Source organism: Hibiscus syriacus, unplaced genomic scaffold (genome assembly GCF_006381635.1).
Source record: "Hibiscus syriacus cultivar Baekdansim isolate YM2019G1 unplaced genomic scaffold, ASM638163v2 tig00110403_pilon, whole genome shotgun sequence".
Taxonomy (NCBI): Eukaryota; Viridiplantae; Streptophyta; class Magnoliopsida; order Malvales; family Malvaceae; genus Hibiscus; species Hibiscus syriacus.
In genome coordinates, this window is record NW_024062723.1 from 118,124 (window position 1) to 131,206 (window position 13,083).

The 13,083-nt window shown below is 34.6% G+C and overlaps 1 protein-coding gene and 1 pseudogene across 1 annotated transcript; one reads left to right on the top strand and one right to left on the bottom strand.

The window, feature by feature from the left end:
- Positions 1–1,557: 1,557 nt before the first annotated feature.
- On the bottom strand, positions 1,558–12,570 carry LOC120123736 (annotated as a pseudogene).
- On the top strand, positions 6,251–10,189 carry LOC120123735 (putative receptor-like protein kinase At3g47110). Its single transcript, XM_039142553.1, has 3 exons — positions 6,251–6,568; positions 6,672–6,743; positions 8,028–10,189. Exons 1-3 carry the CDS (start codon positions 6,268–6,270, stop codon positions 10,103–10,105), a joined length of 2,451 nt encoding a protein of 816 aa, XP_038998484.1. The 5' UTR covers positions 6,251–6,267; the 3' UTR covers positions 10,106–10,189.
- Positions 12,571–13,083: the final 513 nt, after the last annotated feature.

Consider the following 13,083-nt stretch of genomic DNA (forward strand, 5'->3'; position numbering starts at 1 on the left):
CAAACAACAATTCATGCCTTTCTTCCACGACATTGTCTTACCCTCAGATGCATTGCACTCCGAACTGTGGGAGCAATCAATAGAAAAAGAGTTGTTGAACTGGATTAAGGCAAGGCTCTGGTCATGAGGGCATGATAACAATGATATAACAAAGGACGTATGACAAATAATGAGGAAAAACAAGACAAAATACGACTGTATGAACCACCCTTTCATGTTTCTCTCAGAAATGACAATGAAGACACCAAAAATATCAAGGTTGAGATGATATAGCAATGGAATGGAAACCACGTATTTATATAAAATTTCAAGCAATCAATGGCGCAAATGAACTTCTCTTTCATGGGATTCAGCAATTTCAAGCTCATCAAGTAATCTAGAGAGAAGTACATTGCAAATCAACACTAATCGTCCTTTTTCTATTACCTTTGAAAATTGATAATGCATGCCGCAGAGAACGGAGCCATGGTGACCCTGCCATCGTTGAGGCCAATGTTATCACTGCTGGCACCCTACTCTCAATTGATCTACAGCTTCCACATGTGATAATTTAGAGTGATTCATCGAATTTGGTTCGACAGCTACTTAATTATCGTATAGATTTATCTTTGGTGAGTTATTTTCTTCTTGTGGCAATATAACTATCTCACATCGACGTGCATTAGATCCGATGCTCGGCTAATACGCTTTAGCTCAATGATCGTCGCCCACATCTATCTTAGTTTCCTTACGAGTTCTCAAAATCCATTCCTCCTAATGTATTCCAAGATGTTATTTCTGGTTAATGCAAATTCTTATTCCTTTAAAAAGAATAAAGTTAAAAAAAACATCATTACATTATCTTAAAATAATCTTTTTAGACATTAAACTTTTAATAGTTATAAAATAAACTTTTAACTTTAGGTTTTGTTAAAAAAAAATGGACACCGTGTTATTAGCTAAGCTGCCATTAATAATTGTTAAAGGGATGACGTGGCATATTAAAGTTAACTAAAAGATTTTACATTATATTAATGGATATTACTCTTTTAAATAAAATAAAATATAGGGGTTGTTTGTTTGCCTCTTAATGGAACCATTCAGCGTGTTTATTTCGCAACTCTGAATGATTCAGTGCTGATTGATTCAGCAAAACAGTGCTGAATGATTCAGCACAGAAGTACATTCTGAATGATTCAGAGCCATTATCAAACAACATGTCACATTCAGAGCTAATTCATTCAGAGCCTCTGAATCATTCAGCGCTTAATCATTCTGAAATAAACAAACAACCCCGTACTCACAAGTGTAACAATTAGGTTTACCAACTCACATATTCATTTGATCATAGGATTGGCCATTGAGAAACGGTCATTCAGGCATTTCTTCTAATGGCAATTGGCAAACCTAACTAAAGACCAAGAAAACAACCGTACGAGTATAACGCTTCTAACTTTTCAGGAAAATCACGAAACTATCCCGTGCCTTGAGAACAAACTATGTAATTCAGAGTTATATTTTAAAAAATTAATGAAAATTAAAACAATTTTAGCTAATCTATTGAATAAGTTTGGAAACTCACCTGGTCTTGGAACTGCCAAGAGCGAGTTATAGATAATCTAATCCGCATTCTACATGGATCCTCTCCCCTTCCCATGCCTTCACTATCCCTGTTCTATTGCTTCCAAATGCAAATTCATCTGAAATAGCTTCAGACATTGGAACGTCGACTGTTTGATCTAATCCTGCAGCTATAGATGGAGAGCATGTGCCGCTTTGCCCAGGAGTCCGCATGCGGGATCCCCCACTAGCTAAAACTTCCTCCTTGAAGCCAAAGGGATTGGAGGAGACAAGACTGAATGTGGGAGAGGTTGGCCGGCTACGAGGGGTTCGAAACCCGGCAAACCATTATGGGTCCGGAACAATTTGACAACCAGGGCTAGGGGGAATCGAAGAAGGCAGGAAAGATTGCTGTTGTGCACTCCAAGCTGGATGGGTAGACTGCTCCTCCCAGTCATGTTTGATTCATGGGGTTCGAGAAGTTGGTGAGCTCAATGGAGGGGTGACAGGAGCACTAATGGAACCTCCATGAATATAGCTATACAGACGATTGGAAGAGAATGCTGATGAGAGGTTTTTGGGCCATGGAAAAAGAGAATTCACATCACCATTGATATTAACCACATAAGAAGAAGCTGGGCTTGGAAAGGATGATGACGCAGGGCTTGGCTGGTAAGATGAGCAGGGGCTCACTGTTGCAGATCCACCTACTATATCAATGCGCTCCACAGGCTTGCAACCCTGCCGAAAGTAAAGATTTTATCAGGGTCCTAAAAGCACACGCAACGGATCAAATACCATTACTGCAAAGTATGCTCAACTTTGAAAATAAGAAATTTTAAACAAATAGCACCTCGGAAAATCAAAACTCATTCCAGCATTTTATTCCACCACAGCAAGGCATTATTATATTCACTCCATTTTGCTTTTCCATCCCGATAATCTTACTTTCCATCTTAAATCATTTCATCTATGAATAACGCAAATTGATTTGAGCTTATTAACCGTGTCATATATATTTTTGTGACAAATTACTCATAACTCTTGACATTGTTACTCCATTATTTCACATGTCAGACTCACAATATCTTTCCTAGTCATTTTCCCGAATATTTCAAACAAGGCTAGTCTTATTTGGTCCTACTTTTATTATCGTTTCTACGTTTGAAATAAGCAATAATTATGTTCTCACTTGTAGTCTTATTTGGAGAAATACTGAAGTGTTGGGTACATTAAGTCAATTTCCCTTAAAACTGACATTTTTACCCAAAACATATTGAAAGTATTGATACTAATCCAAGAGTATCGATACTCCTACAAAAGTTTCGATACTTTATATAAGTACCAATACTTTTAAACATTTTGTTCTATCCAGTTTCGAAATTTTCTGGGAGTTTCGAAACTATGACTCAATGTTTCAATACTCTTGAAATAGTATCGATACTCTTACCCAGAAACTCACGAATTTGCCCAAAACGAAGAACAAGTATGATACTATTACTATAGTATCGATACTCTACCTGCAGAAGTCATAAAACAAGTACGAAAAATTCTATTTCTCAATCACAAATATCTTAGTGAGGTCCCCAACATGCTTAAAGTTTTATTTGATCAACAGGGGTCATAATAGAGGCTTATTAACATACTATAACATCAAATGAACAATCTACCATGGAAATTGCTAAACATGCTTTAATTAACTTTCTAACAAATTTTAACTTTTCATGATCTACACTTGGTATGAGAAAGCTATAACTGTGTTATATGGCTTCCTTAGATGCTAAAACTCTTCTAGAATCAACTAGGATTCACCTTACCTTCATCCTTTGCTTTGAAACTCCTTTTTCACCTTTTTAACTAAACCAAGCAAGGAAATGGATTACTACTAAACTAGAGGTTAGATTAAGCTTAAATACAACTCTTACAACTCAAATCTACCCACAAATAAACTTAAAACACTTATTTCTCTCAACTCCTAAAAACTCATTTTAGAAAACCTTGCTCAAAACTAAAGATTTGCGACATGAAAACTAATGGGTTAAGGGGATTTATCTTTTAAAACCGGCTAAGTGTAAACTACACTTTAGGTCTCTCTTATTTACTTACTTTTAAAAACACCACTTTCCTTTAACTATTGGGCCTCACTTAAGTCCAATACTTTAATAACTTAGTCCAACTATCTTGGGAAGTTTAATTGGTTTGACTTAAAGGTCTCGAATTGACCCAAACTACTAACCCGAGTTTCAGGGTATTACAACTATCATTCCTGGTACTCGAATTCGGGACCTCAAGAAATAACAACAGTTCTTTTACCATCGAGGTCACTTGATTCAAGCATATGAAGTCGAATTTTTAGTTCTAAACAAACCTAATATGTGCAGAAAGCTTTGGGGTCTATGCAAGAAAAGATATCTAGCCTTGAAAAATACGGTCGCATCATGCCAATGCCAAGGTTGTTTATTACTGTCTAAAAAGTGTAACACAAGAACAAGATCAGCAACTTGGCTGTCCACTTCAACGGGAAAATAAAACAAAATTTGACTGGAATTTTATTACTATCAAACCTTAAATTTACCCATATTGGAAACCAATACTATTTGACAAGCGGTAACTATGCAGACTTGCGCATACAGAAGAAAAAGAAATCAACTGAAATTTTATCAATTCATGATTTAGCCTTGTCTGTATATGTATTTATGTATTCAGGGTGGTCAGCAAATTGCAGTTCCATGATACAACCCAAGAGTAACTGTTGTGTATTCACAACTTCAATCATGTTGAAACAGAAAACTGTGAAAAATCTGTACAGCAGCATCCTTTTGAATTTGTTCGTCATCAGCTCGAGGTGCATCATCTTCTGTATCTGGAAAAATCTGTGAAAAAATCCCCAATTCAATCAGTGGTAACATGACTTGAAAATGTTTTAGCGTGAACTCATGAATATTTACTTGCATCTTCCTCATCCCTGATGTTATCAGAGCATGGAAGGTATATCATGTGCATTCCAGGCGGCTCCGCTAATGGTGCTTATATTATCTCAGCATTTAATGATAATGGAAAACAGAAATAAACAAGAAGTTGACAACATATAGCTAGACAAGCAATGAAGAACAATTCCCCAAATACAGACTTTCACATGAATGACCAGGATTGTATTCCCATTCCCAATGTTTATTCCTAATGCTTTCAACTTATACTTCTATATTCAATGATATGTCAATAAATCAGAGTGGCACAGCGGAAGCGTGTAGGGCCCATAACCCACACGTCCTAGGAGGAAACCTGGCTCTGATAAGCTAGACAAAGCTTCAACCTTTGACTATCCATGCCATTAGGAAGACTGACCTCTTTCATGATTCAAACCCCTAATAGTTATCATTTTCATCAGAGAAACTTACCGCAAACTAGTGAACATCAAAAAGCAAAGTCGGAATCAATGGATTTACACGTTCCGTTTTGGAGGTGCAATTGACTTAATTTGATACTTTTTCTTGGTCTTTCTCACCACTCAGCACTGCACCCTTCCATCTTGAATTTATGCTTTGCCTGTTTTACGAGTAAATCACTCCCTGTTCGGTCGCTGCCAAGTCCAGCTAATTGTTCCAAAACATAATTACCCAGAAAAGAAGTAAGAAAATGAAGATTCATGGAAGACTGGAGAGTCATTTTGAACCCGTGGAATATGGAGAAACGGTCATGAAAAAGGAAGTGATTGGATGTATATTTATTTTTTAAAGAGATGGGACCCAGGAAAAGAAATTGGGTGGAGAAAAGTCATCTTTTACGCGTAAATCACTCCCCGACTCCCTGTTCGGTCGCTGCCAAGTCCAGCTAATTGTTTCAAAACATAATTACCCAGAAAAGAGGTAAGAAAATGAAGATTCGTGGACGACTGGGGAGTCATTTTGAACCCGTGGAATATGGAGAAACGGTCATGAAAAAGGAAGTGACTGGATGTATATTTTTCCAAGAGATAGGACCCAGGAAAAGAACTTGGGGGGGGGGGGAGAGAAGTCATCTTTTATTGCAAGGCATGGATTCGATTCTAGTGTATATAAAGAATGCATTATCTATGTACCAATCTCTCTTGTGCCTTTGTTGTTATCTTCACAAAATCAAATGGCCAACACTTTCCTCAACTTAGTTCTTCTCATCATCCTCCATTCTTCTATGGCTACTTTCTCTCTTAAATCAACCACCTTACTTACAGACCAATCAGCTCTTCTTGCATTCAAAGACCATATTAGTCACGACCCTGAAAATGTTTTAGCAACTAATTGGTCAGTCTCCGTCCCTGTTTGCAATTGGTTCGGCGTCAGTTGCGGATCCAAGCACCGCAGAGTCACGGCTCTAAACCTCTCCGGGTTGGGACTCGTAGGCACCCTTCCTCCCCACTTAGGAAATTTATCATTCCTTTCTATTCTTTCCATCAGTGATAATAGTTTCCATGGCACATTACCTGTCCAATTATCCAATTTGCTCAGGCTGAAACATTTGACCTTTGGTAACAACAGCTTCAGTGGAGCAATCCCATCATGGTTGGGATCCTTAACACGACTTCGAAAACTGATTTTATACAAAAACAGCTTCCAAGGTGTTATCCCACCCTCTTTAGGCAATTTGTCTAAGCTAGAAATGTTGGGCTTAGAAGAAAACCAGATTATAGGTTCAATACCCTCCTCCATCTTCAATATATCTTCGCTGTAACTGTTTCATCTATACAATAACATGCTCACTGGTTCCATACCCTCTGTAACACGCGATTTACCTTCGCTAGAATACATAGATTTCTCCGTCAATAATCTCACCGGTTATATTCCGACGGAAATGCTTGATCATCTTCCAAATTTGAAAGTGTTGTACTTGAGTGGTAACAAGCTTTCTGGTAGAGTTCCGGCTAATTTGCTCAAGTGCAAAGAGTTGCAAGTTTTATCCATAGCATATAACCAATTGGAGGGGAATCTGCTTGGAGAAATTGGCAATTTGAGTATGCTTCAAGCCTTACTTATTGATCATAACCACTTTGAAGGTAATGGCTCATATGATGCAGGAAAAATCTTGTGAATGCTGCTTTATTTAATTTATTGCAATTATTCTAGCTAATAGATGAATTTTTAATTTTATAATTGCAGGTGAAATTCCAAAACAAATTGGAAATTTAACTCTTCTTAGATACTTTGGTTGTTCCCACAACAACCACACAGGTAAATGGATAAAAGGAAACTAATATACTGCCAAATTATTTTTATATTTACAAGAGTTCTGTAGAAATAATTTTATTTTATTTTCATATCTGATACACTAATTGTGTATAATTTCATAGATTGTCACTAAATTTATCTAAATTTTTAATAATGTGTTATTATCTTATTCATTAATATTTGAATGCGTTCATTGTATTTAGGGTTAGGAATGAACGCATAAATTTATGTTAAAGGTGAACTTCTAAAATTTAAGGAATAGATGGATTTATAAAATTTCAGGGGTGAAAACAGTTTTTCAATAGAAAATACATAGAAAAAATCTAAAATATATATTAATATTTTTAGGGGGACTGCCCTAGGGGTGTTCAATTGGTCATTTCGGTTAATCGACTGAACCGACCTGGCCAAAATCATTAACTGAAATTATTTTACCTTTAATCGTTAATCGAACTAAAATATTTTGAAATTTTTTAAACCAATCCGAACAAAGTTCAATTAATTCGGTTAGTTTCAAAATTTTAAATAATATATATTATATACTAAATATTTAATATTTTTAGTTAATTCGGTTAAAACCGAAATTTAAAAACTTCTAAAGCTAAGTAATATATAAATAATATATTAAAAATTTAAAATTTTTGGTTAATTAACCAATTTTGAACCGAATTAATTGTTAACTGAACTTTGAAAAAATCATTAACCATTAACCAACCGAACATAAAATTAATCGACCTGTTAACCGAAAAAATTCGGTTCGGTCCGTTTAATCGGTTAAAACTAATTAATGAACACCTGTAACTGGCTAACTGCGCCCACCCGTCCCCTTCGGTCCATCCCTGTTTGGGGTGTAAATGAATCGAGCTTGAACGAACAAAGATGTGTTCGTGTTCATTTATTTATTGTTCATGAACATGTTCATTTACCGTTCATGAATATGTTTGTTTAACGTTCGTGAACATATTCATTTATATATTCAAAAATGGTGAAATTATGCTACTAATCCTTTAGATCCTTAGGCTTCATAATTTGAACTTCATAGTTTACTATGCATTCAATTTAGTCCATATTTTCATCAGTATTTAAAATGTAAAAAAATAAAGCAAAAGGAGAACCGGATAAATAAGCTTATAAACGAGTCTATAAACAAGCTTGTTCATTAATAAGAACAAATCAAGCACACTTTTGTTTATATTTATTGATTTATTTATACTCATTTATTTAACTTAACGTGATATGGACAATTTATATTTGCCTAATATATTTGTTTGATGAAATTTGTGGCAGGTACAATACCACATCAGATTGGCAACCTAAAGAGTCTAGAAGTGTTGTTGGTGGGAGCCAACAATTTTGTTGGTCATATTCCTCCAGCAATATTTAACAGTTCAACTTTGTCTCTTATTGGTTTGAATTTAAATCAGCTTACTGGCCGTCTTCCATCGACAATGGGCCTTTGGCTTCCAAACCTGGAAGGATTATATCTTAGTGTAAATCACCTCATGGATTCATTCCCAATGTCTATTTCCAATGCCTCCAAGCTCACTCTTCTCGACATCTCAAATAATTACTTTTCGGGGTCCATTTCGGACGATCTTGGCAATCTAAGAAATTTAAAGAAACTCAACATGGAGGATAATAATTTAACTTCCTTAGGAATGAGCTTTCTCTCTTCTTTAACAAACTGTCGAGGCTTGGAATACTTGAGTTTCGACAGCAACCCATTGATTAGTGGTGAACTTCCAGGTTTGTTAGGGAATCTCTCGGATTCTCTTCGGATCTTTTATGCCTTCGGGTGCAGCATCAGTGGTACCATCCCGAGTGAACTTGGTAACTTAAGTAGCTTGATAAGTGTCCACCTAGCCGGCAATAAATTGACAGGATCCATTCCTACTACAATTGGAAGATTAAAAGAGTTGCAGGGTCTTTCTCTTCAGGACAATAACTTAGAAGGATCCATCCCATTCGAGTTATGTCGTCTAAACAAGCTGGCTTTCTTATCCTTGACGAATAACAAATTGTCTGGACCGATACCAGCTTGCTTGGGTAATCTCATTTCTTTGAGGAACCTGATTTTAGGCTCCAATATGTTTTCTTCCTCTATACCTTCAACCTTCACAAGCCTTACCGATCTACTCATCCTCAACTTATCGTCAAATTCTCTAAGTGGTCCACTTCCAATTGCCTTTGGAAAGTGGAAGGTTTTGATTAGTATGGACCTGTCCAACAATCAGTTCTCGAGTGATATCCCAACTGTAGTTGCAGATCTCAAGGATCTCACTTATTTTTCCTTATCCAATAATCGAATCACAGGTCCGATTCCCGAGTCATTTGGCGAGATGTTGAGTTTGGAGTTCTTGGACTTGTCAAGAAATAATCTGTCTGGAGAGATTCCCAAGTCCCTGGAAAAACTCCGTTATCTCAAACATTTCAATGTCTCTTTCAATAGGCTTGAAGGGAAAATTCCCGAAGGAGGATCATTTGGAAGCTACTCGATGGAATCATTTAAGGGGAACAAAGCATTGTGTGGTGCACCTCGACTTCATGTTCGGAGCTGCAAAACTAAACCCCTTAGGAATTCCAAGGCAAGAACTAAGCTCATACTATATGTAGCACTGCCAATTGCCTCTGCACTTTTGGTGGTGGCTATAATTATCATTATCTTGCGAGGTAGGAGGAGGAAAGACAAATTGCCAACTCAGGAAGACTTGTTACCTTTAGGAACCTGGAAACGAATTTCATACCAAGAGCTTCTTCGAGCTACTGATGGATTCAGCCAAAGCAAATTGCTTGGCAGTGGAAGCTATGGTTCTGTATACCACGGGACTCTCTCAGATGGGATAACATTTGCGGTAAAGGTCTTCAAGTTAGAGTTAGAAGGAGCTTTTAAGAGCTTCGATGTCGAATGTGAAGTTCTCCGCAATATTCGTCACCGGAATTTAATCAAAGTCATTAGTAGCTGCTCTAATGATTCTGATTTCAAAGCCTTAGTGCTTGAGTTCATCCCTAATGGGAGTCTTGATAAATGGTTGTATTCCAATAACCATTTTCTGGATATCCTACAAAGGTTAAACATAATGATAGATATTGCATCCGCTCTGGAGTATCTCCACCACGGTAATGAAACACCCATCGTTCACTGCGATTTGAAACCCAGCAATGTTCTATTAGATGAAGATATGGTTGCACATTTGAGTGATTTCGGAATTGCAAAACTCTTATGCAACGAGGACTCGATGATCCAAACCATGACGATGGCAACGGTCGGGTACATGGCACCAGGTGATATTATTTCTAACGCTACTGTATTTATTGAACTTGTTATTCACTATCATGATCATTCATTATCCATGATGTTCTTATAAATCCATACATAGAGTATGGAATAGATGGAATCGTTTCGACAAAAGGCGACGTGTATAGTTTTGGTATTCTTTTGATGGAAACCGTCGCGAGCAAAAAGCCTACCGACGAAATGTTCGCAGGAGAAAGAAGCTTGAAGAGTTGGGTGAAAGAGTCGATATCAACTCCGCTAGATCAAGTTGTAGACATGAACTTGATTAGCGCTAATGGGAGGGAACGTTCAGCAGCCAACGACTGTGCCTTGTCCATTTTGCAAGTCGGCTTAGATTGTTCAGCAGAGTTACCAGATGAGAGGAATGATATGAAAGAGATTGTGACAAAGCTAAAGAAGATAAAAATGAAGTTTCTAAAGGATAGATATTAAAAAAATATATTAAAATAATAAGTCATTTGTTATTTAAGTTTAGTTTTTAATATAAATATTGGAATTGATATAAATGTTTTAAAGAGAATGTTACTGGGAAAAAGAATGAGAATGATGCTGAGTTCTTTTAATTAAATACTTGCATTTTCAATATAACATCAACGAAAAAAATAGGATAATTTACTCTTTTTATTATTTTTAATTTTTTTAATATTTTTAAAATTTTCAATTTACTTATTAAACTTTAGACATTGTATTTTTTTTATTACTCGACCATTTACTTAATAACAACTGCATGATGGGATTCTTTTATTAATATTTTTATGCCAAATAAGATTTAAAAATAAAATAAAATTAAAATTATTAAATTTTAATCTCAACCCCAACTCCAAACCCGTCGACCACCACCCAACTCTAAAGAGTGGAGATTCTTAACTGATCTAGTCTCCAACGAGAAAAGCTCTGGAGTGGGAAAGATGATTTTAATGTTAGCCATTAATATTCTTTGGTGGTCTGTGCTTGAACAAGTTTCACAGACGCCGACATCGTGTAATTTGCCCACGATTAAAAAATTATTTACCCTACTTTTAATTTTTATTATTTATCTTAAAAAATTATTTATTTAATTCACGTTGTTAGAAAATTAACAATAGAGGATCCGTTTGTTTGGCTGTAATTGGTTTTCCGGAAAATGAATTACTGGAATTTGAATTACTGAAACTTGAATTACTGGAAAATGAATTACTGGAAAATGAATTACTTGAATTTGAATTCTGTAAAATGAATTATATTTCTCGAAAACGTTTTCCGGAAATATTTTACGTAAAATGAATTATATTTTTCTGAAAAACATATGAAAAACATTTTATGATGTTTGGAAGATGTTATTTAAACATTTTTTTCACTAGTTGAAGAGTTTTTTAAAAATTATTTATTAGAAATATTAAATACAATAAATAATATTATTTATCATAAAACTTATTTATTATTAAAAATAATTTATTTATTATTAAATAGTATTTTTATAATTTTATTAATAAAAATATTAATTTTTGTATATTTTAGTGAAATAAAAATATTAATTTTTGTATATTTTAGTGAAATAAAAATAATATAAATTATATTAATTATTTATTAAAATAATAGTTATATATTATATTTTAAAATATTAATTATTATATTTTAAATATCTTTATTAAAATATTATTTAAATATATAAATAATATTATTCATTATTAAATATAAAAAAAAATTATTATATATTATTAAAATAAATATATAATATCTTATATTATTATAATATAATTGCTTATTTTATATAATATTAAAATATTATTTATATTATAAATATAATAAATAAATAAATAATATTTTGATGAAAATTATATTAAAATATTTTATTAATATTAAATTTATAAAATAAAATTATTTTGAGTATTTATTATTTGAAGTGAAAAGTTTGAAAAATAACTTACGGAAAATGAATCTATAAGTCATTTTCCAGAAAACACAAAGGAAATTTTGTTACTAGGAAAATGAATTACGTTCCGGAAAACAAATTACGTGAAACAAACACGGGAAAACATTTTCTAGAAAACGAATTACGTGAAACAAACACGGGAATTCGGGAAAAACTAATTACGTAATTCCAATTACGGCAAACAAACAGACCCATTAAAAAAATTTAATGTCTAAAATTTGACAAGTAAATTAGAAAAATGAAAATATAGTGAATGAAATAAGAAAGAGAGTAAAATTTAATCAGTAAACGTGTAATTTACCATAAAACAAAAATAAAAGTTAAGGTGATGATAGTAATTTACCTTACGATAAGTGTGCCATCGCGTTCGACTGTCCAACGAGCTCTTAGAACTTCATTGTTATCGCAGTGCTTCGGAAGCTTATAGTTATCGTGCATCCGAAATCCGGCGAAGATCTTTGCTGCTATTGCTCTCCTCCGCCGCTCTCTCCGCTCGTTATTCTCTCTTTCTTCCCATGTCGATAGCCTCGTCCCCGACGTCATTTCAAATCAAAGGAAAGAAAAATCGATGCTAGAAGTATAAAAAATTTCCAAAAAATTTTAATTTCTGGTTAAAAAGGAAAAACGAATGATATAATTTGATTAAAATTAATAAAAAATCAAAGAAAAACAATAGGAATCCTGTGTATGATGAGTCGAGAAAAAGGTGAGTAAAAAAATATGATTTTCTGCTGCAACGACGGCCTTTCAAACGTAAATGATCGGAGAAGGATCTTTAGTTTCGAAATTTCAGATCGACGGTCGGAGATACAAACCACCGGCGTTTACTGACGGGTGAATTGGTGGGGAAGTGTAGAAGCAGATTTGATTGAGATCTAGATGGAAGTGGATTCGGATCGGCGGGTTAACGGGTGAACCGTAAACAGTCCGGGAAACTGCAAATGGTTTTTTGGTGGCGCTTGAAATTAACACGGATTTGCGAGGTGGTCAGCTAAAACTGCAATGACTATATACAATTGCCCTTGATCTCTTTGCGATCTACAACTTTGCCACTGCTACTTATGGGTAAATTTAAAAAATGGTCACTAAACTATCCCAAAAATCATTTTTTGAGCATTGAACTTTCAGGGTGCGTT

Bases quoted from the DNA above. Each gene is read 5' to 3' on its own strand.
- LOC120123735 (XM_039142553.1), top strand. From the start codon at position 6,268: ATGCTCACTGGTTCCATACCCTCTGTAACACGCGATTTACCTTCGCTA. The intron at 6,569-6,671 runs GTAATGGCTCAT...TTATAATTGCAG, and splicing joins TGATCATAACCACTTTGAAG to GTGAAATTCCAAAACAAATT. The intron at 6,744-8,027 runs GTAAATGGATAA...AATTTGTGGCAG, and splicing joins TTCCCACAACAACCACACAG to GTACAATACCACATCAGATT.